Source organism: Abramis brama (assembly GCF_963993115.1).
Source record: "Abramis brama genome assembly, chromosome: 11".
Lineage (NCBI taxonomy): Eukaryota > Metazoa > Chordata > Actinopteri > Cypriniformes > Leuciscidae > Abramis > Abramis brama.
The window spans coordinates 937,501-965,000 of NC_139973.1; the positions used below are offsets into that span (position 1 = coordinate 937,501).

The 27,500-nt window shown below is 37.6% G+C and overlaps 2 protein-coding genes across 2 annotated transcripts in view; one reads left to right on the forward strand and one right to left on the reverse strand.

The window, feature by feature from the left end:
• The window catches only part of LOC311092401 (cytochrome c oxidase subunit NDUFA4), a 106,090-nt gene extending 91,428 nt beyond the window's left edge, over nt 1–14,662 (forward strand). The window contains exons 3-5 of the mRNA XM_084129097.1: nt 8,922–9,007; nt 10,195–10,255; nt 14,196–14,662. Of these exons, the coding sequence (XP_083985223.1) occupies nt 8,922–9,007; nt 10,195–10,255; nt 14,196–14,252 (204 nt within the window). The 3' untranslated portion in view covers nt 14,253–14,662. The remainder of the gene's footprint in view (nt 1–8,921; nt 9,008–10,194; nt 10,256–14,195) is intronic.
• A 6,711-nt stretch (nt 14,663–21,373) lies between these two features.
• Nucleotides 21,374–27,500, reverse strand: part of shmt2 (serine hydroxymethyltransferase 2 (mitochondrial)) — a 35,189-nt gene continuing 29,062 nt past the window's right edge. Inside the window, exons 9-12 of the mRNA XM_084129098.1 lie at nt 27,204–27,303; nt 23,969–24,124; nt 23,222–23,329; nt 21,374–22,190 (exon numbers count right to left, since the gene is read on the reverse strand). Of these exons, the coding sequence (XP_083985224.1) occupies nt 22,063–22,190; nt 23,222–23,329; nt 23,969–24,124; nt 27,204–27,303 (492 nt within the window). The 3' untranslated portion in view covers nt 21,374–22,062. The remainder of the gene's footprint in view (nt 22,191–23,221; nt 23,330–23,968; nt 24,125–27,203; nt 27,304–27,500) is intronic.

Sequence of the window (27,500 nt, forward strand, 5' to 3'; positions counted from 1 at the left end):
CCGGTAACCCCTGGGGGATTATGCAAATCACTGTTACAGGAGGCAGTTTGACAACATAAGGCGAAGTCTGAGTCTGTCTGTCGCTCACTTTCTCCAGCACGGAAAACACACGGAAAACTGAGGCTTCACATTCCCTCTTTTAATACGTATTTCTATTCTAATCCCTGTTATCATTTACACACACACACACACTGAAGTCTCCTGGTAGGACGTGTGTGTGTGTGTGTGTGTGAGATCCTGTCACTCAGTCTGATCGGCAGTACACTATGGCGTTCCGATCGGCTCTTTAATATGACTTTGCAACATGCACTCGTCTCAATGAACGTGACGTCTGCGTCTGCCGAACGTGACGTCTGCGTCTGCCGAACGTCTCGTCTGCGTCTGCCACATCACTCGTTCGTGTGCCGAACGTGACGTCTGCGTCTGCCTAACGTCTCGTCTGCGTCTGCCACATCACTCGTTCGTGTGCCGAACGTCTCGTCTGCGTCTGCCATAGTCTGCTGCAAGGGCGGTTTCCAGCACATTCCACACACTCATTCTTTATTATTTTTTCCCACTGATCTTCAGTTGTATTTTATTAGCAATTAAGTGATTTTACCTTGCCTATGTATAGCTTTTATTCCAAATAGTAAATATGAATTTACACAAATGTTCATGTTAAAATATTTGTTTACCATTGTCAACATAGGGGCAGTCATGGCCTAGTGGTTAGGGAGTTGGACTGGTAACCCAAAAGGTTGCTGGTTCGATTCCAGAACCAGTGGGAAATGACTGAGGTGCCCTTGAGCAAGGCACCTAACCCCTAATCGCTCCCCGGGCGCCACACAAAGGCTGCCCGCTGCTCTGGGTGTGTGTATCCACGTTTGCAGTGTGTGTGTGTTAACTACTCACTACTCTGCTCCTAATGTGTGTGCATTAACTTGGATGGGTTAAATGCAGAGGTCAAATTCCAAGTATGGGTTACCATACTTGGCCGTCACGTGTCACTTTCACTTTCACTTTCACATATCCACAGATAGCCAACTTATCAAGAAATCATAAAAAGCATGTATGTAGCCTACTATTAACCACTAGGAGTCTCTTGACCAACACAAAATAACGTAGTTGTAAACATTTGGGCTGATTTAACTCATTTATAGTTAGGTATAAACGCAAATAATAATAATAATTATCATTAATATCAGGCTAGTCTAGGCTACATATTTAGAAGACGCTTTTATCCTAAAAAGGGAACAAAGCAATTCGTCAAATGTCAGTCATAATATAAGATTATCACATATAAAGTACACAAGATTTTGACGCATTTCCAAGTGTTTAATTAGTAAATGAACGGAAAAAAACCCCATTAAATTAATATGCTAACCATATATTTCTGCATTGCTTGTTCCTACACGAAAAGGACTGTTTTAAAGGTGACAATCCTTTATACGTGAAGATTATACTGTATCTTGAAGATTGTTGTATTGTATCTTCTGTTATAAAGATGAAGATTGACATTTCGTTAATTAAAAATAATAAGCATATAATATTGTAAAAAAAAAAAGAAGTTATGTTCTGTTATGCGTTTTGACTACTTTTTGTATTTTGTATACCCTAATTTTATCTCTAGGTAATGAAGTTTTTATTGCACTTATATTGTAAGATTCTCTGATGTTATTTCGTTGTTATTTATAACAATGACAAAAAATAAAGAACAAACAATATTTAGAAGACGCTTTTATCGAAAAAAGGAACAAAGCAATTCGTCATATGTCAGTCATAATACAGGTTAGACAATAATAATACAGGGTTTTATTTGATTATCACAAATAAACACAAGATTTTGACGCATATCCAATGGTTTGTTTGGAGTGGAGCGCGCACTGCGTGGCACGGAGGCGCGGGCGCGAACACTTGTATTTTCCTATCAACAGTGGAAACAACTTAAAATGCTCATAATGTATGGTCATATAGAAAATAATAATACATAATTCGCAACTACTTTTATTTGAGTAAACTCACAATAACAAGAAAACGTTTTGATTTCGTAATAGAAAACAATCAGGCGCGCTTTCATGATCTCCGTGAACTGGAGCGCGTCTCAAAAATGAACTGAAACAAAATAAAGCTTGAAATGTCCAATTTTAAACGAACAAATTCGAATCGAAAGCAAATACTGTCTGATAATCCGCATGAACGGTGCATTTCTATCTAAAGGCGCATCCGCTTTACAGCGGAGATGGAGATGTTTGCAGCCGACACTGATTTAGAAAATACTAGTTTATTAATAAAAACAATTAAAATGCCTCGCTATTTTTTCAGACACATTTATTATCATTAGCCTATAAACCACCTATAAATCAGCTCTCTGTATGGTTCCAGAGATGGCTCTTCTCATTCAGCACTGCGGGAAAATATTTTGGCCTTAGAAAACCAGTAAAATCTTTTAAAAAATCCATATTAATTTGTGAATATTTTAAATGTTTAATAAAGGGGCAAAACGTCATGAACAAAAAGTCAAATAATAGTTTACAAACTATAAAAAAAAAAAAAAAGGTTTACAGTCGGGTTTTTTTCACACAGGTGACTTATATATAAAAATAGTAGCCTATTTTTCAATTCTATTCTTCTATTTAAAGGATCTACAGAAACGCGATCGAATTGTCTGTTTTCTAGTCTACCAAAGTGCTGTAGCCTAGGCCTTTTAAAACTATAAAAAATTAAAAACACAATAACAACCCCAACAATAAGCTATAAAAATGCAATAGCCTATATCAATTTTGTTTCTTCATATTTCTATCTTTGTGGGGGCATTTGGCCCTCAAAATGTGGGTTAAACAACACACACACACACACACACACACACACACACACACACACATAATATCCTATATATAAATCACAGACGCAGACGTCACGTTATAAGACAGACGCAAGTGTCACGTTCATTGAGACGAGTGCATGTTGCACAGTCATATTAAAGAACCGATCGCAACCGCTGGCACACTGCACTGAGCCATGTTGAGTAGAGTGTTAAATACGTGTTAAATACGTGTTAGAGAAAAAAATAATTAATAACTTCACTGCCACACGTGAATGACGCGTGACGTCTGACCCGACACTTCACTGCCACGCGTGATTTACGTGACGTCAGCGTGACGTCTGCGTGACGTCTGCGTCACGTCTGCGTCTTAAAATGAATGGAATAAATAGCAGAAAGAAAAAAAAAATAAGACGTTGAGTGAGACGTTCATTGAGACGAGTGCATGTAGCAAAGTCATATTAAAGAGCCGATCGGAACGCCATAGTACACACACACACATACACACACTAGCGACTGTGTCCTTCGTCGCTCAACCCAGGCCGACACACACAGTGTGTCTCCATGCATATAAAAGAGTGTGTGTGTTAATTTAGAACTGAAACCTACTTGACGCAAGTACATGAACACACACACACACACACACACACACACACTTCTAAATCCATTTCACACGCCGTTGCGTCCTGAAACATGTCAGACGTCTCTCTCTCAGCTCAGACACGCTCATGATGTTCTTGCTGAGTTAGTAAAGTTACTTAAACCGAGTCTTTACTCGGGGATTTACACTCAGATGCGTTCAAGGTGTGACGTCATCAGCTCATGCATTCACTGTTACTCTTCACTGAGGAAAGCTAAACATGTGACAGTGCAACTCATTTTCATGTTTATGGTATAGCATTACTGTATACTGTACAGTAGAGTGTGGCGCTTGCAACGCCAATACCATGGGTTTGTTTCTCTGGGAATGCATGAACCGATAACATACACACCTTAAATACAAAGAATAAAAGCATCTGCCAAATGCATAATGTTGTTGAGATGTTGCTGAATAACACATGTGCTATATATATACCGTATTTTCCGGACTATAAGTCGCACTTTTTTTCATAGTTTGGCTGGTCCTGCGACTTATAGTCAGGTGCGACTTATATATCAAAATTAATTCAGACTGAGATGAAAACATTACCGTCTACAGCCACGAGAGGGCGCTCTATGGCGGAGTTGTTCAGAAGCGACACCAAGGATGAAGAAAATTCAATGGATTCAGTGATGTAGAATGAGATCGCGGGTGCTTGGTGAACTTGTTTACTGGTAACTTGCTTGTTGGACTCACTGGCTTATGTTAATTTAGCCTATTCAGCCTCCCAGGTATATGTTCTTTATGCTATTGTGTAGCTGAATAACTGTTAGTGTGTTGTGTTAACACACCGGACACCTACTCAGCCTGTTGTTCTGTGTGCTACTGTGTAGTTGAATAACTTGCCTTTCCAGATTAAATGTCTGTTCTTGGTCTTGGATTTTGTGAAATCAATTTCTAAATAAATGCGACTTATAGTCCAGTGCGACTTATATATGTTGTTTTCCTCTTTATGACGCATTTTTTGACTGATGCGACTTATACTCCGGAGCGACTTATAGTCCGGAAAATACGGTATATAAAGTTGGATATATAAGTATGTCCGTATACATACAGTATTCTCACATAAAGCGATGTATACACTATCTCAGAATGCAATAGTAAGGCATGAATATATTAAGACATTATAAACATTATCATCATGATTTTCTGTAAAGCTGTTAAATGTGATTTGTCAAAATGCTCTATATAAATAACACTAGGACCCGTTTCTCGACGGCGCTCTTGTGATGTGTTTGTCAGGCATTTATGCACTTGCTTTATGGCGTTCCGATCGGCTCTTTAATATGACTTTGCTACATGCACTCGTCTCAATGAACGTCTCACTCAACGTCTTATTTTTTTTTTTTTTCTGCTATTTATTCCATTCATTTTAAGACGCAGACGTCACGCAGACGTCACGCTGACGTCACGTAAATCACGCGTGGCAGTGAAGTGTCGAGTCAGACGTCACGCGTCATGCACGTGTGGCAGTGAAGTTATTAATTATTTTTTTCTCTAACACGTATTTAACACGTATTTAACACTCTACTCAACACAGCTCAGTGCAGTGTGCCAGCGGTTGCGATCGGTTCTTTAATATGACTGTGCAACATGCACTCGTCTCAATGAACGTGACACTTGCGTCTGTCTTATAACGTGACGTCTGCGTCTGTGATTTATATATAGGATATTATGTGTGTGTTTGTGTGTGTGTTGTTTAACCCACATTTTGAGGGCCAAATGCCCCCACAAAGATAGAAATATGAAGAAACAAACTTGATATAGGCTATTGCATTTTTATAGCTTATTGTTGGGGTTGTTATTGTGTTTTTAATTTTTTATAGTTTTAAAAGGCCTAGGCTACAGCACTTTGGTAAACTAGAAAACGCGCAACCACTGTTTAGATCCTTTAAATAGAAGAATAGAATTGAAAAATAGGCTACTATTTTTTATATATAAGTCACCTGTGGTGAGAAAAAAAAGACTGTAAACTTTTTAAAAAAAAATAGTTTGTAAACTATTATTTGACTTTTTGTTTATGACGTTTTGCCCCTTTATTAAACATTTAAAATATTCACAAATTAATAGATTTTACTATAGATTTTAAATTTTTAGATTTTACTGGTTTTCTAAGGCCAAATTATTTTCCCGCAGTGCTGAATGAGAAGAGCCATCTCTGGAACCATACAGAGAGCTGATTTATAGGTGGTTTATAGGCTAATGATAATAAATGTGTCTTTTACTAATAAACTAGTATTTTCTAAATCAGTGTCGCGGCTGCAAACATCTCCATCTCCGCTGTAAAGCTGATGCGCCTTTAGATAGAAATGCACCGTTCATGCGGATTATCAGACAGTATTTGCTTTCGATTCGAATTTGTTCGTTTAAAATTGGACATTTCAAGCTTTATTTTGTTTCAGTTCATTTTTGAGACGCGCTCCAGTTCACGGAGATCATGAAAGCGCGCCTGATTGTTTTCTTTTATTTTACGAAATCAAAACGTTTTCTTGTTATTGTGAGATTACTCAAATAAAAGTAGTTGCGAATTATGTATTATTATTTTCTATATGACCATATATTATGAGCATTTTAAGTTGTTTCCACTGTTGATAGGAAAATACAAGTGTTCGCGCCTGCGCCTCCGCGCCACGCGGTGCGCGCTCCACTCCGCAAACCATTGGATATGCGTCAAAATCTTGTGTTTATTTGTGATAATCAAATAAAACCCTGTATTATTATTGTCTAACCTGTATTATGACTGACATATGACGAATTGCTTTGTTCCTTTTTTCGATAAAAGCGTCTTGTAAATATTGTTTGTTCTTTATTTTTTCTTTATTTTTTGTCATTGTTATAAATAACAACGAAATAACATCAGAGAATCCTACAATATAAGTGCAATAAAAAGTCCATAAAGTGCAATCCGTTATATTACCAGTCGACAGGGAAATAACAATTGTATAAACAATATACTATGGATTGTGAGATGTAGTAAATAGTACAGCAATGCATTCACAACTATTAAAGTTGTGTAGAGAGAGAATTGTGGTGTATGTGGTGGGGTGGGTATAAATTGGAGGAATATTTTTTTTCGGCCCGTCCTCACTAGAACAGCAAGCGGTACGTTGTTCATTATTGTATATGTTTTATTGTGTATTAAGTGGAATACTTCAAATTGTCTTAGCGTGCATGCTTAAAGTGATTCTCAATTGTAGCAGGTCCAGGAAAAATTAGGCCCTTTAAAAAAGTTATATATATATATATATTCATATTCATATTCATATTCATACTCATACTTCGTTATCTAGAGATAAAATTATACAAAATACAAAAAGTAGTCAAAACACATAACAGAACATAACTTTTTTTTTCAATATTATGTGCTTATTATTTTTAATTAACGAAATGTCAATCTTCATCTTTATAACAGAAGATACAATACAACAATCTTCAAGATACAGTATAATCTTCACGTATAAAGGATTGTCACCTTTAAAACAGTCCTTTTCGTGTAGGAACAAGCAATGCAGAAATACATGGTTAGCATATTAATTTAATCTCTTTTTATTGTTCATTTACTAATTAGGCTATATATGTTAACTCAACTAATGTAATGTAAATAACTGGATAATTACTATCCAATAAATAATAAGTAAAAAATGTCAAATAAATGTATTGATTAGAGTTGCCATAGACTAAAGATTTTTGTAGTCAACTAGTAGTCATTTATTTAAGCAATTAGTCGACTAATCGCACGTTTATATTAATTAAATACTGGGTGCATGCATGGTAGGCTATATAGCTCAAGCGCACGCATAAATCTTGCTGCAAAGCACCAGCAAAAGTAGGCTAATTATAATAAATGTGTCTGAAAAAATAAAGAGGCATTTTAATTGTTTAAAGTGTTTTTTTAAAATCCGTGTCTGCAAACATCTCCATCTCCGCTGCGGATGCGCCTTAGAGAGAAATTAACCTTTACGGATTACATAATCAGACACTTTCGATTTGAACTTGTTCATTTAAAAGTAGCCATTTCAAGCTATGTATATTCCTCAAGTCTGACTGTGAGACAGCAGGGCCTACACTGTTTCAGTTCATTTTTGAGGCGCGCTCCAGTTCACGGAGATCATGCGGCTGATTGTTTTCTTTTATTTTACAAAGGCACAATGTTTTCTTGTTATTGTGAGTTTACAGCTATTACAGGCTATTTTAAGTTGTTCCCACTGTTGACAGGAAAGTGTTCGCGCCCGTGCCTCCGTGGCATGCAGCAAGCGCGCTCACACTTCGCACAAACACTTGGATATGCGTCAAAATCTTGTGTTTATATGTGATAATCTTATATTATGACTGACATTTGACGAATTGCTTTGTTCCCATTTAGGATAAAAGCGTCTTCTAAATATGTAGCCTAGACTAGCCTGATATTAATAATGAATTATTGTTATTTGCGTTTATACCTAACTATAAATGAGTTCAGTAGGCTAATTTTTATCATGAAATAATTTATGAATGTTTTATTTTAATATAACCTAACCTTTTACAGTTTTGGAAATGTTTAAGAAATTCAAATAATAAATATACACACCGTTTTATGACTCTATACTGTCCAAGCAGGACATGAACTGATCGATTATCTCTTTTAGTTACAGCACATGAATGAATATCAGGATATGTTGACAAGAAACAATGGCAAACAAATATTTTAACATGAACATGAACATTGTGTAAACATGAACATTTGTGTAAATTCATATTTACTATTTGGAATAAAAGCTATACATAAGCAAGGTAAAATCACTTAATTGCTAATAAAATACAACTGAAGATCAGTGGGAAAAAATAATAAAGAATGAGTGTGTGGAATGTGCTGGAAACCGCCCTTGCAGCAGACTATGGCAGACGCAGACGTCAATGTGGCAGACGCAGACGAGACGTTCGGCAGACGCAGACGTCACGTTCGGCACACGAACGAGTGATGTGGCAGACGCAGACGAGACGTTCGGCAGACGCAGACGTCACGTTCGGCAGACGCAGACGTCACGTTCATTGAGACGAGTGCATGTAGCAAAGTCATATTAAAGAGCCGATCGGAACGCCATATTGCTTTACTTTAGAGTGAGTAACACACACACACACACACACACGAGACACTGACGTCTTAGTGTGCAATAATATAGATACACATGTGTAACACAATTTTGGTGTTTTTTGTTGTTGTATATTATTTAGAAATTTTATGTGCAATGATATTTGACTATGTCCTTATTACTAATTATTGCATTTTTTTTAATGCATTGTCTATTCTAGTTTGTTATTGCTATTATGCTATTTATTGAGGAAGCTGCTTAGACATACACCCGCGTTTCTAATGTTTTTATTGGTTTTTTCTTGTGTTCTGACCAGGATCTTAGTCCTTAGTTTCATTCCTTCATATAAAAATGTGTATGGGATGACAATAAAAGACCTTTGAACCTTGATGATGTCCTCGTCCTCTTCCAGCTCATCCCTCAGTTCATCTTCTTGTTGCTGGGTATGAGTGGAGCTTCCCTCTATCTGATCCGACTGGCTCGAGGACCTCACGTCAGGTGAGAGAGAGCACTTACAGTACACATTCAACTCAGTTCAACTCAAAACACTTTATTAACGAGCCCACGTAGAGTCACGTAAACAGGATACATAAAAACATCATACATTAAATAAATAACACAATGTGCATGGAATACATATTAATTATAATCTGCTACAAGTGGATACCTAAAAAACAAGTCCATACCATGTATAAGAATTAATAAATACAGTACGTAAATATATAACTATTTTACTCACCCTCATGTTGTTCCAAACCTGCTTGAGTTTCTTCATAGGAATATAAGAGTAGTTTGGGTTACTTTATTTTAAGGTGTCATTGTTACAGTGTAATTATATATTTAAGTACTGAGTAATATTAAGTACTTACTATAGGTTTAGGGTAGGTTACCGTAGTTTGTTAAACCTGACACAGCACAAGACAATCAGTGTCATGACATCATAGTGGGCTGTTACTGTTAAAGTCCCCCTGTGGTGAAAATCCAGCTTTTAATGTTGTTTATGTGTCTATGTGGTGTTTTTAATATGCTTTAAGACACACCATGTGTAAATTCATAAGTCGACTCCATTGCTGAGTATTTCCTCCTTAAAACTGCAGTGAACCAAAGACAGTCTCAAAAACACGCTTTGAAATCGCTGGTGTTTCTGACGTCACAAACTACCTTGTAACCAATCAGATCAACGTGTGATCGTCAACCAGTGGATCTCTGAGCTGAGTGAGTGAGTGGAGGCGGGGCTCATTCGCATATTCATAGAACCACGCATACTAAATGATGCAAGGGTGTCGGGTTACATTCAAGATATTTTTCAAGGGAAAAAACGTTTAAATATGTCATTTTGGTGATCAAAGATGAGTTTTAAGGGATAAAATGATTGACTACAGGGGGACTTTAACAATGTAACAGTTCATTAGGCTCTGTAATGTAACTTATTCTAGCTTTTTGAAAATTCTAAATTCTGATTGGACGAGCTGTTTCTAGTGTCTTCTGTTGGTTGTGTGTATTTATTCATCCCTGTGAGAAACAAACTCGGCAGTCTGCCAGAAATACTGTCCTCTGTCACCTCCGCCTGATAATTACCCTCCTTCAGTTTCACCCTCCTTTACAGTCACTCATCCTCATCCTCTTTTCTCCACTCGCTCTCTCTCTCTCTCCTCTCCGGTCTGGCCTTACCCTCATTCTGTCAGCTGGGACAGGAGGAATAACCCTGAACCGTGGAACAAACTCGACCCGACCTATCAGTACAAGGTAAACAGCCCAGCGACTGTTCTGTGATCAGCTGCAGACTGACAGCGCAGACAGATCCGTCTCTCCCGCTGTTCCCGGATCAGTTTCATCTCACGCCGCGGAGAGATACGTGACAGGAGACGTCAAGCCGCACAATAGACACAACACACACTTAGTGAGGTGCATCCCAATTCACCAACTTAGACACTATTCCATGCTGTTTTTAGTATAACTAGAGCGATTAGTGTTTTCACAACAAGAAAAAGGGAATTTAACCTCAAAAGATAACAATTGCACTTTAATACACAGCTTTAAAGTCATGAAAGGGAAGTTGCGCTGGTCTTTTCTTCCCTACAGTGCCGTATATCCGAGTGAAACGCTTCTGGAACAAGAACAAATGACGTCAAGCTGTACATTAGACACACACTTACTGAGATGCATCCCACTTCACCTACTTACACACTATTCCATGCTGTTTTAAAGGGATAGTTCACCTAAAAATTTAAATTTACTCACACTCACGTCATCCTAGGTGTATATGACATTCTTCTTTCAGACGAATACAATCAGAGTTATATTAAAAAATGACACTATTCCATGCTGTTTTTAGTATAAATAGTGCGATTAGTGTTTTCACATTGTTCAAATTCTTCAAATTCTCTTATTTAACTAAAAAAAACCCTAACAATTAGACACTTCATGCACTTTAATACACAGCCTCAAAGTCACGAAAGGGAAGTTGCACTCAATCTTTTCTTCCCTACACTCTTAAAAATAAAGGTTCCAAAAGGAGGCTTTTGCTCTCACTTAATAATGTTGGGTTAAAATAACCCAACGAGTGACCTATGGGGGGGTATAGCACCTTCCCAACGGTGGGTTATTTTAACCCAATGCATTGTTAAAAGCCAGTTGGGTTAAAAGTAACCCAACAGTTAAGTTAACTATTTATTTATTTTTATTTATTATTAATAATTTTGTATTTATTTTAATAAATACAATACACTTTGTTTTGAAATAGAGATTGTTTATTTGTATAAAACAATTAATATGTCTCAACAAATATATTTTTAAATTACAAACTAAATATTGTGGAGCCTAGAATTTAATGTAAATATACATACTTCTGTACATAAATTCAAAATACACAAGTTTACATACAACATACGTATTTAACCCAACAGTCAGGTTATTACTAGAAATTACCCAATTATTTAAAAAATGACCCAACATTTTTGGAAAATAACCCAACATAGTGACCCAATATGTGTAACCCAATGTTTTTTACTGTGCAGTGATGTCATAGAAGAACCCAAGGGTCCCAAGAGAACCTTCCAGTGAAGAGTTCCTAAAAAAAACACATTTATTTTTAGTGTGAAGAACATTTAAGGCCACATTTAAGGTTTAGATTAAGCCAGGATTAGACCTTAGGTCCTTAGGTAGTTAAATTAGGACGTTTAAGTAGCTTGTTTAAACGTGCAATTGAAGAAAACAGTGCAAGTTGTTTTCAGTTAAAACAACTCAAACATATATTTTACTCTGGGTCTGTGAAACCGGCCATTACATAATCTAAAGTAACCTTTTGTGCAATGGGAAGGTTCCATGGATGTTAAAGTTTCTTTATTGGCATCTAAAGTTCCATTAAGAACATTGAATATCCATGGAACCTTCCCATTGAACAAAAAGGTACTTTATAGTGGAAAAGGGTTCTTTAGATTATTTAAATGTTCTTCACACCAAGAGGAAATGGTTCTGGAAGGTTCTTTCGGGATCCTAAAATGGTTCTTCTATGGCATTACTGCAAAAGCCTCCTTTTGGAACCTTTATTTTTAAGAGAGTATAATGCTGTACATCCGAGTGAAACGCTTCTGGAACAAGAACAAATGTGGGCGGGGCTTGATTGTGTCTGTGGGGAATTGATTGGATGGTTGTGGTTTGCAATTGGCTGATCTCATGTGAGTGACAGGTTGCCCCGCCCACATCATCAGAGAAGAGAAGAGATGCTGCAAGAGGAACTTATTCTGATTCTAGATTACCAGGAACATGAAGTTTAAAACTATGCATAATTCATTTAGAATAAACAATGCAATATTCCATAAAAAAATAAGAATTGTCCATTTTGATTTCATGGTGACTTGTTTCTAGATAAGCCTTGTGCGCCCGAGGCTCGTGTGAAAGACACAGCGTTCGTTCACGTCTGCTTTAGAAGGAATAATTTATATCGCAGCAAATATGAATGTTTTATTCTCGTTTGGAACATCTTGATCACCTCCAACCATTAATGAAAGAATTAACAAAGGCAGACGGAGAGAATGAGAGAGGATTCCTCAGAGAAGACACGCGTGTTCATGGGAAGTTTGCGTTCAGGCTCACGAAAGGTCACGACTCGACATGTTTAATTCTCAAAAGGAGCCAAAGGTCAGAAATCAAGAATCCGGCAGCGTCTCAACATTAATCATAATGAGAGAAACAGAAGCAGAGAGAGATCAATGTGAATATGAGAATAAAATAACACCGGCTGAAGAACGTGTCTCCTGTCACACATTCAGAACATAAACATGCTTTCTGTCACAGAAAACCTGACGCTCCGAGACCTTTTCACAAAAACAGCAAAGCATGAACGCAGGAACTGTGGGATTCTTTCAGCCGTTTCATGGTCAAGCAGGAGAAATGATGCGTCTGGTCACTGAGTAAAGTAACAGCAAACTCCTCAACAAGAGGAATCATTCACGTCATAAACGCTGCATTACACACTCAACTTTAACTAATGACTGATCAGTAAATAAGCACATCTAATCAAAAGTAACGTTCAGAGAACATTCAAAAGTAACGTTCAGGGAACATTCAAAAGTAACGTTCAGGGAACATTCAAAAGTAACGTTCAGAGAACATTCTAAAGTAACGTTCAGAGAACATTCAAAAGTAACGTTCAGAGAACATTCAAAAGTAACGTTCAGAGAACATTCAAAAGTAACGTTCAGAGAACATTCAAAAGTAACGTTCAGAGAACATTCAAAAGTAACGTTCAGAGAACATTCAAAAGTAACGTTCAGAGAACATTCAAAAGTAACGTTCAGAGAACATTCAAAAGTAACGTTCAGAGAACATTCAAAAGTAACGTTCAGAGAACATTCAAAAGTAACGTTCAGAGAACATTCAAAAGTAACGTTCAAAGAACATTCTAAAGTAACGTTTGCATAAGGAAGAACACAACATATAAAAACTTCAGAACATTCAGAAATACTGTTTTCATAACTTAACGAGAACGTTAGCAAAACGTTCTTAGAACATATTTTTGTCAGCTGCGAGACGAGCAAAGTATACATGGGGTTTAAATTTAGTCAAATATACACAAAAATATGTCAAAATGTCCATCTTGGCGAGTATTTACAGAAAGACAGTCAGTTATGTCTTTAGTGAATAAACAGTTGGGAAAGAAATCGAATGTGGGTCAGTATATTAGATCCATGCATTCAGTCTAAAAAATAAAAAAAATAAAAAAATAAAAAAATAAAATAAAAGCCTAATGCAAATACCTGCGGCTGTCTGTCATTAATGTTAAAGGCAATTGACAGTTGCCTGTTGCCTGACAGTTGTGTGTGTATTCAGTTGACTGAATAACTTTAGTAGCTTTACTACGAATCAATGTATATTTAATTTATACAGTGAAAACTGCATTCACAAACACAAAGTCTCTCGTACACTTTTCCTGAAAAACAAACAAGGAGCCAGATCACGAAACAAAGGGTTGCAGAATCTGTCAGACACTGTGAGTGTGAGTGTTTTTGTTATTGTCAGTGTGTGTGTGTGTGTGTGTGTGTGTGTGTGTGTGTGTGTGTGTGTGTGTGTGTGTGTGTGTGTGTGAGAGAGAGTGTGAGTGCTCTTGTTTGTCGTTTATGAGATTCTGATGATCTTAATTTACGCTAACTACATTTAAATGTATTCTCTCGTTCTCTCTACACAGTTGGTGGCCATCAACACAGACTATGAGCGTCTGAAGAAGGAAGGACCTGACTTTTAAAAGACCTCAGAGGAGCAACACACACACACACACACACACACTTACTAAACACTGTACCCCTGATACTTCTGCATTCACTGAAAACTAATTAAATCACTTATTTGAATAGCTAGCTAAAAATATGAAGCAGCACTGTTTTCAAGATTAATAATAATAAATGTTTCTTGATCATAAATCATCATATTAGAGTGATTTCTGAAGGATCATGTGACACTGAAGACTGGAGTAATGATGCTGAAAATTCAGCTTTGATCACAAGAATATATTGCACTTTACTATTAGTAATATTTCACATATACATACATGTCGTTCACATGTGAGGTGTGATGATGTATTGTGGTTTGCCATCAGTGATGATTCTCACGTTTCTCATGATAACCGACTGAACAATAAAACTGTTCTGGATAAAACTGAAATGATGATCTTTGCTCCTGACAATATTATACCTAAGATTAAGCAGGTTTTGGGGGTTTCAGCCACTTCAGATTGTAGTGAAATAAGAAATCTAGGTGTCTTACTGGATAGAGCCATATGTTTTAACAGTCATATAAAGTCTGTAGTTCGCTCATGTTTTTTCCATCTCAGGAACATTGCTCAGATTAGATCGGTGGTCTCAAGAAAAGAGATGGAGATGCTTGTTCATGCCTTCATCTCGTCACGTTTGGACTATTGCAATGTTCTGTATACTTGTTTGAATAAGTCTTCTATGGAGCGACTACAAGTTGTACAAAATGCAGCTGCAAGGCTTTTGACTGGTACCAGTAAGTGGTCTCATATAAGACCAGTTCTCAGGGACCTTCATTGGCTCCCAGTTGAATTCAGAGTGCAGTTTAAAATTGTAGTTATCACTTATAGAGCCTTGCACGGTCAGGCACCTCTCTATATTCAGGATCTTTTACATAAACATTCACCGGGTCGGCTCTTACGGTCTTCTGGTCTGGACCTTTTACTTGTCCCTAGAACACGTCTTAAGACTAAAGGTGATCGTGCTTTTTGTACTGTGGCACCGAGGCTTTGGAACTCACTTCCATTAGCACTGAGAACTATGGGTTCTGTCAATTCTTTTAAAAAACACCTGAAGACGCATCTTTTTGGACTTGCTTTTATTTAACAGCAGTGGTTACTTCATAACCACTTCACATCATGTTTGTGAAGATTGTTTCTGTGTGTTGTGTTATGGTAGATTTATTGTATGCTTGTTTGATCCTTTTTATTAACAGATTGTAAAGCACTTTGTGACTTCTTGTCTGTGAAAGGTGCTATATTACTTACTTACTTACTTACAACTAAACTCTCCACAAAATTGCAATTTCTGAGTGAACTATTCCTTTAAAAAAAAAAACATGAGAATCAAATGTGTTTGTCACACACGTCACAGTTTGAGTCTCTATTTGTTCGAGAACACAAATGTGCGGCGTCTTTGTCCAACCGCTGAAAACCAAATGTTTGTGGCCCTTTAGAAAAGCCTGTAAGTTTGTTGTGGGCATATTTGCAGGACATTAGGAGGGAGAATTGCTGGGCAGCGTGAGCATAGTGAGAATAATGCATGTTATCTAGCAGCAATCACTCCTGTCCTCTGCACAGCTGGGTACCCAAACACACACACACTGACAAACACTGACACACACACACCGAAAGCATTCAGTGCTTCAATAAAGAGTATGCTCCTCATCTCTGCCTTCACACTCACTCACACACACACACACACACCTCCAGACGCTCCACCTGCGGCGTGTAAGAGCTGCTTCTGTCAGGCTCCAGCACATGCTGACAGGTAATCAGGTTGGTTGAAGAAATGCATGAGGCATAATCACACACACACACACACACACACACGGGCCGTCATTACCTAAGCGGAAGGCGCTGTGACCCGTCACGATTGCATTGCCTCCATTTGTTATTTTTTGTATCGCTATTCATCTACAGGCCGAACACACACACACACACACACACACACAGTGAGCAAAACACCTCCGACCATCCCACTATACAAGTACAAACAACTACAGAAACAATCACAATAAATAAATAAATAAATAAATAATGCATATTCTGCTGTAATATTGACATGAGCTGCAAACAAAGACTCGAGCTCGAGGAGTTCAGAGACTCGTGACGGCCGTGTGTTTATGTTTGTGAGCATCTGAAGATCACACTGATTAATGACCAAGACCAGCTGTAAATGCTCATCCATTACTTGAACTAAACAATGCATGAAATTCACCTCTCCACTGTTATATAAGCAGCATAATATCCAAATATAAGTCTCTATTCAGTTCATATAAACACCCTTCGGGAATATCATGCAACACACAAACAAGTAGTGACTGAAAAGATCTACATGTCTGTCAATTTGTTTTTTATAGAAAAAAAAAAAAACCTAACTAGGAACCAAATATGCAAATTAGCTTGCATTTTAATATCTATGTGCAATGCAAATAGTTTTTGTGCTGAAATCATGCTTTTTAAAGTCAAGCATCTTGATGAATTCTGGACAATATAACACGTAGTGATGGAGATGCATGTAAATATCAATTACATGCTGAAAAACTTTAACAGTTAAAAACTAGTTTTAGACATTTTTTTTGACTTACCTGCATTCATTATAACTTGTAACTGCAGCATCGTGATTCTAATAAAAGTATGAAATCAAAATGATGAGGTTGTGCATTTAGAAATACTAGACACTACGTCTGAAATAAAGGAAAATCACAATCAGTTTTTGAAGGAATAACCGCAAACAATGAAGATTCAGTGATCAGTTACTCACCCTCACTTCATTCTGACTCTTTCTTCATCAGCAGACGTTGAGCAGACGTACAACAGACGTTTAGAAGACTTACAGCAGATGTTGAGCTGATGTTTAGAAGACGTTTAGAAGATGTTCAGAAGACATTCAGCAGACGTACATCAGATGTTCAGCAGACGTTCAGTAGATGTTTAGAAGACGTTCAGCAGACGTACATCAGACGTTGAGCAAACGTTTAGCCGACGTTTAGAAGACGTTCAGCAGACGTTTAGAAGATGTTCAGAAGACATTCAGCAGACGTACATCAGATGTTCAGCAGACGTTCAGTAGATGTTTAGAAAACGTTCAGCAGACGTTCAGAAGACGTTGAGCAGACGTTTAGCCGACGTTTAGAAGACGTTCAGCAGACGTTTAGATGATGTTCAGACGACATTCAGCAGACGTTGAGCAAACGTTTAGCCTACGTTTAGAAGACGTTCAGCAGACGTTTAGAAGATGTTCAGAAGACATTCAGCAGACGTACATCAGATGTTCAGCAGACGTTCAGTAGATGTTTAGAAGACGTTCAGCAGATGTTCAGTAGATGTTTAGAAGACGTTCAGCAGACGTTCAGAAGACGTTGAGCAGACGTTGAGCAGATGTTTAGAAGATGTTTAGAGACGTTCAGCAGACGTTGAGCAGACGTTTAGAAGACGTTCAGCAGACGTACAGCAGACGTACAGCAGACGTACATCAGACGTTCAGCAGACGTTTAGGAGACGTTTAGGAGACGTTTAGAAGATGTTTAGCAGACGTTGAGCAGACGTTTAGAAGACGTTCAGCAGACGTACATCAGGCGTTCAGGAGACGTTTAGAAGACATTTAGCAGACGTTGAGCAGACGTTTAGGAGACGTTCAGCAGACGTTGAGCAGACGTTGAGCATACTTTGAGCAGAATGTTCACGCAGCTCATTTACAGTGAAATCAGACCGTGATCAAAACAAATCAGACCTGAGAGCTGCAGTAAGACTTTATGACTTTAGTTTTGGAATAAAGTCCCACGGACTAGTGGTATATGACACTTTTAGGGAGTTTTTTGTAGTTTCATTCTTGGCTGAACTACTCCTTTAATTATCAATGGTTGTTTCTACAGGGTCCTGTTTAATAAGACAGTATATGAAATGACAAACACACGGTGAGAGAAGCAGCACAGTCAGTTCTGGCCTCCAGCTCCGTGGTCTGCATCACACGTGTGTGTGTGTGAGTGAGTGTGTGTGTGTGTTTGTCTGTGAATGAGTGAGTGTGTTAGTGTGTGAATGTGTGTGTCAGTGAGTAAGTGTTTGTGTGTGTATATTTGAAAGTGAATGTGAGAGTGTGTGTTTGAGAGTGTGAAGTGAGAACAGTTTCCTCGAGCTGTTGGTCACAGCTGAGACTTCAGTGTGAAAATCTGTTTACCAGACATACGTGTGTGTGTGTGTGTGTGTGTGTTCAGCTCAGGTGTAAACAAACACAATTGTGTGTTTGCATGGCTGTCAAATGTACACAGACCTGAGGCAGAATATTAAAGTATCAAGACAAAAGCAAACTTCAGTGAAAGCAAAGAAGTTCCCATATTAAATTGTACTTAATGTCACTGTGAAATCAACATTTTTCAAGAAATATAACAGAGTTTATTCTAAATGATTTATGGGTGCACATCACTGTGTTAATAATGTTGAATCAGAATAAGTTCCTCTTGCAGCATCTCTTCTCTTCTCTGATGATGTGGGCGGGGCAACCTGTCACTCACATGAGATCAGCCAATAGCAAACCACAACCATCCAATCAATTCCCCGCAGACACAATCAAGCCCCGCCCACATTTGTTCTTGTTCCAGAAGCGTTTCACTCTGATATACGACACAATAGAGAAGAAAAGACTTAATTTTCATGCCGACCTTAATATTAAAGGTAAACTTGTTTCCATTAGCTTTAGAGACAGACTGAACTGGTGAATAAAGCAGAATGACCGATAGAAATTTAGCTCATATGATCCCAAAACAAACAAAATGATAGATTGAAATGAAAATGTAGATTAAGTACTCAGTCTGTAGTATTTTAGAGGAAATTACAACAAAACAATCATGTAAATAATGAAGGAAAGAATGAAATTCCTTATGATGTCGTTCCTAAGGATGCTTGGGGAATAAAATGACTCTCTCAGACTTTTTTCTCAGAACGGTGACCCTAATAAAGTTCTAAAGTCGCAATTGTGAAATAAAAAAGCCAGAACTGTGAAATAAAAAGTCGCAATTACCTTTTTTAGTTTTGTACACGGCAGAAACAAACTTTCATGTTTTAAACCCGCATTAACCGGCACCGATGGACACTTTTCAAAACATATGAGGGACGATGAACAAATATTAATTTCTAGTTGAACTATTCCTGTAAGTACAGTAATGCAGTGTGTGTGTGTGTGTGTGTGTTCTTCTTCTTGGGGTCTGTCAGGCTCTTAACTGATGAGTGAAGCTTGTTCCTCCTCATCTCTCCACGGGACTGTTATTGCTCTATAACAGACACTTACACTTTATTATGAGATGATTATGGCACATTAGCCATTGTTTGGAGTTTAAATGGGACTCTAAAACGCCACTTAAGCCATCGACTCCGTAACGCCACATCACGGTCCTGCAGGGCTTTAATTATGACACGCGTTCAAACGCAGACGTGCCACTCCAAATAAACGAGCGCAATTAATTGCAACCGCTGTCGTCTAACTGTCCCTCGCTGATTTATTGTCAAATTAGTGCCTGTCTGTGCCTGAAGGAGGAGAAGGAGGAGGGAGAGAGGATTCCCGATCATCTCAGCTCATCTCCGAGATCCCAGTGCAAACACACACTCCGACACGGACCAATGACACGACCCGCTGATTCACTCATGATGCGTTTGTTCACAGATTGAGAGAAAACATGGCAGCCTGTAGAAATGCTTGTGGGATAACGATAAAGTTTGGCACACAGATAAAGACTGAACATGAACCACCGCAATTTTGGAGTCTCTAACTCGATCCCTCTAGTGCCACCAACTGTTCAAAGTTGCACTATTGTTTATGTTAATAATTTTTGAACCATAAGGGATAGAAACAACATTCTTTTTTCTTCTGTTTTCTTCTTCGATTGTGGTCTCTGAACATTTTTCCGCCATCTTGAATTTTTCCGAACTCATCCTAGCCAGTTTTGTCTGATTTTCAGCAAAATTAGCTCACAGCATTTTTAGACCATGTCGGCTTTTTGATAAACGTAACCATTTTTGAATAATGCACGAATGATTTTGACCAAGGGAATGTAAAAATGAACGTAAGGCTATATCTCCGCAACGATTTAACGTATTGAGATGAAACTTGGTACATGTCATCACAATCATGACCTGAGGATACTTGCAGTGTTTCGGCACAGCGCCACCAACTGGTCAGGAGAAATGAAAAAAAAAAGTTTTTTGCTTATAGAACGTTTTGCACAAACAGTGCAGCATACAGAGTCGAATTTTGGGCGTCAACAATAGTTGTAAAAAATATTTTATTTTACGAACACATTATGTGTCATCAGCACTATGCCCTGAAGTTACTCAAAGTTTCAAGACACCGCCACCATGTGGTCAAAAATTTAAAACTAAATTCCAAAAATACCAATAGCATTTGATTATTATTTTTTATTTTTTTAATAAAACTAGGGTTGATAGATTCCTTCAGTCATACAGAGAACAATGATACCTATTATGCCATATTTGGTAAAAAAAAAAAAAAAAAAAAAAATTAGTTATTTGTCAATGTTAGGTTCATAAAAATACAATTGTTCATTGTTTTTACACAGTGCATTAACTAATGTTAACAGATATAACTTATGAATTAAAAAGTGTATTAGTAAATGTAGAAATGAACTAAAATGAATAAATACTATAGAAGAATTGTTCACTGTTAGTTCATGTTAACAAATGAAACCTTATTGTAAAGTGTTACCATTATTATTTTTGTTAAATGTACTTGCAATTCCTGCGTGAAAACAGTTTCAAAGTAAATGTCACAATAGGCTACATTCAAAATATAATTACTTATTTCTTTCTTGTGATTTTAGGGTTTGACTTGACGTGAACAAACTCTCCACAGATTCTGAGTTTTAATGCTCACTTTAATCCATTGATTAAGCAGCAGCTTTTTCAGTCTGTCATATTTACTCCGAGATGTATTTTTAAATGCATGTTTCTGAATAATCCTCTGACTCAAAACACATTATTCCACTGAAGATGACAGGCCAGAACTACTGCTGTGATCAGAACAGAGTCGATCAATAATAATCTCCACCCACAGCGCACGCACACACACACGCACACACACACACAAAAAGGATCAGCAAAAAGGGTTGCATTTTTCTACGGCTTGATTTTATTGGGATTAGACGTTTTAGAAAATCATTTGTAAAGATCTGTCCATTTACAGTGAATCCTGTTGTGATAAAAATGTTTGTCAGGCAGAATCCTGGAGAATGAATGTGGAAGATTGTAGACGTGTGCAACATGAAAGTATTTATCAATATCATCTGTTCAAAACTGCGGCGTAAACGCTCGGATGAGATCCGACAACGACACACAAACTCCAGACGTTCACAGTCTTTACATACACTACTGTACATTTACAAAAACAGCTTCCATTATCAAAGGCTAAAGAACTACTAAGACTTGAGTAAAAAAGCTTTTTAGAAGAACAGAAAATGAGAATCACAGTCTGTAAACATTTTGCATCATTAGTCTGTTATAGAATTGTTTGTTCCTCACTCGATATGGAAGATAAAGATTTCAAACATCATCCCGAAGGAACAAAACACTGTCTATTGTCAAATACTGTCCAGAGTGTTTCACTCTTCCATGTTCGAGTCAGTTTGATGGGATTGGGAGATTTCCTACATGCACTACTGGTCACTTTAAGACTTTTAGTTCCAGTGAATGATTAATAAAGTAGTGATTGATCAAAGCTAAATAAAGAAAAATAGGCCTCTTCGTAAGTGTGTGTTAACGGGATTCGATCCGTTCCGTTTTACCCAGATCTCCCGGTTTAATGGTCGTGGAATCCAGGCATTGGGAACGGACGGGCGAAAGCCTCGACGCGTGAACGCAGATCAGCGATACGAGACGCCGTCTCTGCATCTTCCAGCAGGAAACTCTTGAAATCAGCCAGTTTTTCTGAAGAAAAAAAAAAAAAAAAAAAAGTTTTAACCTTTCCTTATGGACATTTTTGTCTTTTTCAGGGTTTTTTTATTTGTATTTTTTATCATTTTGCCTGTATTAATGCTAACTGCATAAAATTTGGCACAGGTGTGTATTTGTATTGGAATTATACTATTTCACCTTCATTTCCTTTAAAAAATCTATTTTGCACTAGTAACACAAAATAGTTCCTCTCAGGACCTTTTGGACAAAAATGTCCCCATTGAAACCTAACCCAATGCAATTTTTAATCCCAGGGCCATTTAACTATAAAACGATGCAATCTTTGTTAACAGGCTTTCATTCTGTTGGCAAGGCTTCAAAATTGTAATTTGTACTATTTTTTTTTTACCAGATTGTGTCATATTTTCAGGTTTGGCCTATTAAGCAAATACTCGCTTTATCCCTGTTTTCTGCTTCGGCATATTATAGAGCCAATTGGAGAAATTATGCAGCGATAATTGTGTGGGTGTGTTTGTGTGGATGTCAGAGTGTGGTTTGTATGTGTAATAAAAAAAATGTGTGTGTGTGTGTGTGCTTGTAATATTTGAGAGAGAAAAACTACTGCAAATCACAAACACAACCACTGTTTGTCCCAGTGAGTTTTGCAGCATCTAATGGGGAAAATGTGGTACAAACAAAATCTCACTGAAAGCTCATTTTTTGAGATATCAACCTCAAATTGGGAACATAACTTAATTAGATTTATGGCTTTGATTTTCTAGCAGTTTTAGAGTTACATGTTTCATGAAATATACATTTTATATAAAATAATGTTCATAAATCATTTTCATAAACTTAAAACTATATAACTTTTTTTTCAGTTTCACTTATTACAATTCTTTTTTTACTTCAACACTTCAAGAAATTACAGAACAGTAAGCTGTTTTCCTGCATGTATTTTTTTCTTTTAATGTAGAGAAAATAAACACTAATGCTGTCAGGCAAACACTCAAACACTGTATGGTTTATTCATGTGGTTTCCAGTGAATTGCTGGTTTACTCACTGGTCTTAGTCTTCACGTCCAGAGCGATCTTGATGCCCTGATCTATGAAATCCACAACCTGATGAAAGTCTGATTCCTTGAACTGGCGTGACGTGAGCGCAGGGGTTCCTGGGATACCAGAAGATGAATTACAGCACTCAATTCCATACAACTTATCTTATGTGAATAATGGGATATTGCATAAAAACGTCAAGATGCGCATAAAATCTTTAAAATGCGCCTAAAAAACTCAAGATCTATGTTTCCATACACCTATTTTTATGTGAATTTTGGTATATCGTATAAAAAAACACTATATGGAAACAGCAAGATGCACATAACATTTAAAATAAATCCCTTGATGTGGGACTTGTCCTCAGCGTCAGCTGTGATTGGATAACTGGAGTATCCAGCGGACCAATGGCGTCGCAGCGTCTCTAATGTTGGTTTGGTGTTTCTGAAACGCCATCTCACACGAGTGTGTTCCCGAACACCAGCGTCCGAACGCCAGAGAACATGACAGCGTTTACTGTGCTCGTCTGACGCTCGAGACACACTCTTTTATGATGGAGGGAAAAAGAGTAAGATTGCAGAAACGTACAGTTTATTACTGATATTTAGTGATGGTTTTGTTCTCTTGAACACATGGGATACACAAACGCTGCTTTATTCGCACATGATTTTTGCAATATTACAAGTTAAATGCATAACTTTGAGTGGAAACACAGGTAGTGTGAGCTTTATTTGAGCATGTGTTGTGTTTCTCACCCAGTCGAAGGCCACCGGGCGTGAGCGCGCTCTTGTCTCCGGGACACGTGTTCTTGTTGGCCGTGATGGACACCAGTTCCAGAACTCGTTCTGCACGCGCTCCGTCCATTCCCTGAGGCCTCAGATCCACCAGAACCAGATGATTATCGGTTCCTCCTGAACATGCACAACACAAACACAAGACACTTAAAGCATTAGTTCACTTCAGAATTAACATTTCCTGATAATTTACTCTCCCACACGTCATCTAAGATGTTCATGTCATTCTTTCTTCAGTGGAAAAGAAATGAAGGTTTTTGAGGAAAACATTCCAGGATGTTTCTCCATATAGTGTCTTCAATGGGGTCCAACGGGTCGAAGGTCCAGATTAGGGATGCACCGATCCGATACTCAGTATCGGTATCGGCTCCGATACTGCCATTTTTGCCAGATCGGGTATCGGTCAGACGAGGCCGATCCAAATCCGATATTGTGCGGATACTATTCTGTGTTATTGTTAAGCCCCACAAAAGGCACACAAACATTATAAAGCACCATAAGTTTTCGTGCACAATATTATAAGTGTTCTGAAGCCATTATATAGTATAATGTGAGATATAAATTAATATTTAAGTCGTTAAATTCAAGATCACGTAAACGTTTCCCTCAGCTGCGCCTGTCAATCATTCTTCATTCAGCATTCAAACAGCGCGTCGCGTTCGGTTACGACAGTTAACACGATGAAACTCTCTCCAAGATGACTCAATGTTACTATTATTATACTTGATCTGTAGATAAAGGTCTATGGTTTCGCATAAAACAACTTTATCTTGCTGGACTTTATTGCTGTACCTTAATCATGTTACTTTCTACCGGGTGTCTGTTAGATCACAACACTGGAGTTAAGTCAGAGCACTATTTGTTCTTCACGCGCACAGTAACTGAAATTTAAAACTGTTAAAAGAAAATGCTGAATAGACTATTGCATAGATAGATACTGTATAATACACTACGCATCAATATGTATTTTCTTTGTGCTTTAAACTTTTCAATGCGGACTCGACGCGCTGCGCGCTGTGACTCGTGTTGCTTCAAGCGCATCATTCTGCGCTCGGGATGCGCATAAGCGCTGTGTGCCGCACTGTACTGGAGCCTTTCATATCATAATACAGTGACGAAATTAAAGATTATTAATAGCCGTTCTTGTTCTGTCCTATCTATCATATGTTGCTACCTCATTAAACAGCTGTGATATACATTTAAAAAATGTCTCAATTTTATAGTAGGCTATATATAAAATGATTGCTATTTTTGTATTTTACAACAATACAAAGAGCAATGTGTAAAGTTTTGCCAGATTTAGTGTTACACTTATTGTCTCTAATTTGTTCCCCACTAAACATTTTTTTTTTCCACAAAATGTTCAGATTTTATACAATTATTGTGCACTCGTGATTTTTCTAGACTAAATTTTACTGCTGAATTATCCACTAACCTAGTTTATAAAAGCATTTATGTCAGATTATGATCATATATTTTTTGTTGTTGTTGTTTTTCTTTTTTTCAGTTCTTATTATCAGTTCAACACAGAGTTATAGAAATTCTACTTGATAAAAAAAAAAAAAACTGCGCTGGTATCGGTATCGGCCGATACTCAGAATTTTTGGTATCGGATCGGATCGATTCTGAAAAAATGGTATCGTTGCATCCCTAGTCCAGATGTTAGTTTCAGTGCAGCTTCAAAGTCTCGACACGATCCAGCCGAGGAATAAGAGTCTCATCTAGACAAACCAGCAACATTTTATAACAAAATAAAGATTTATTTACTTTTAACCACAAATGCTGGTCTTGCACTAGCTGTGATGCGACACACATTACGTAATCAGGTTCAAAGGTCAAGCGTGACGTAGGGGGAAGAACCGACCTAATGTTTAAAAACCCAATGTGCAAAGACTAAGGCATTAAAAATGCAAAAAGGCATCATCTCCCTGATGAACTGATTGAATTGTAAAATTGTCCCTATATGAAGGAGGATGACGTCATGAAAAGCCGCTTCAGAAGTTATTAGATTATTAGACTATTTCTTTAGAATGACGTCAATGATGATTCTTTAATAATAAGAGCAGAGACATTAACGGACCCTTTTCGCAGACTTTGATGATGTATTTCCACAGTTATTAACATCATAAATCTAGCAAGGTTTTTCATTTGTATAAAAAGCAAAGTCCATGTATAGCACTATACTTTGTGTGATATCATCTTGGCATTAAATGACAGAAGACTAGTTAACGCTGCAGTGCGAGTGTAAATTTGACATATTTCTCTCTTTTGACCAACGTAATCAATATCTCTTTCTTTCTTTCTTTTTTTCCTCTTTTGTAAAGTCATAGAAATGCTATCATGGATTTCTCTTTTGAAATTGTACTTGTAGTTGAAGTTCACCAAACCATGATGACTTCTGCTTCTGAGAACCTCGAAATGTTTAGTCCGTTAACGGTTAGAGCAAACTGAGTCAGATTTGACGCCATGAGTTTAACGGCCGTTGGATCGTTGTCTCTGAAAAATAAACCTGGTGAAAATGATCTGCAGCTGCTTTAGACAGAACGGAAGCACAACAACATGTGTGGTGATATAGAGAGTGAACAGCTGCGTAGAGTAACATACAGGCATTCAATTAGTTTTGCATATGTGTCGGAAAAAACTACAGCTGATGCACGGCTTGATTTCACACGTTCACTCAAAGTCCCCCTGTAATCAGTTAATGTTGTTTATGTGTCTATGTGGAGTTTTTAATATGCTTTAAGACAAACCATGTGTAAATTCATAAGTCGACTCCATTGCTGAGTATTTTCTCCTTAAAACTGCAGTGAACCAAAGACAGTCTCAAAAACACGCTTTGAAATCGCTGGTGTTTCTGACGTCACAAACTACCTTGTAACCAATCAGATCAATGTGTGATCGTCAACCAGTGGATCTCTGAGCTGAGTGAGTGAGTGGAGGCGGGGCTCATTTGCATATTCATAGAACCGCAAATACTAAATGAGGCAAGGGTGTCGAGTTACAGTCAAGATATTTTAAGGCATTTTTCAAGGGAAAAACACGTTTAAATATGTCATTTTGGTGATAAAAGATGAGTTTTAAGGGATAAAATTATTGACTACAGTCTATAGTGATCGGTGAGTCTACATACAGTCAGATAAACAAGTGATTTTCCGACCCTGAAAGAGAAGCTTGACTTCACAGTGTAAAAACCCACCGGAGACGAGTGTGAAGCCCTTCTTCAGCAGCGCGTCGGCCATGGCCTTGGAGTTCTTCAGAACCTGAGCGATGTACTCGCGAAACATGGGCGTCGTGGCCTGGAGAGAGAGCGAACGAAGAGCCATCAATTATCAAAACCCATAAATGAGTTCCCAAGTGCACAAGCCATTGTTCAGAAGAAGATGAGACGGAATAGCAGACGTGGAGGGATATTAATTCAGCGTATGAACAGCTAATACACTGCAAGCAGGGTTCGTAAAAACACTGTAAAGTGAAATTCAAGGACTTTAAGCAC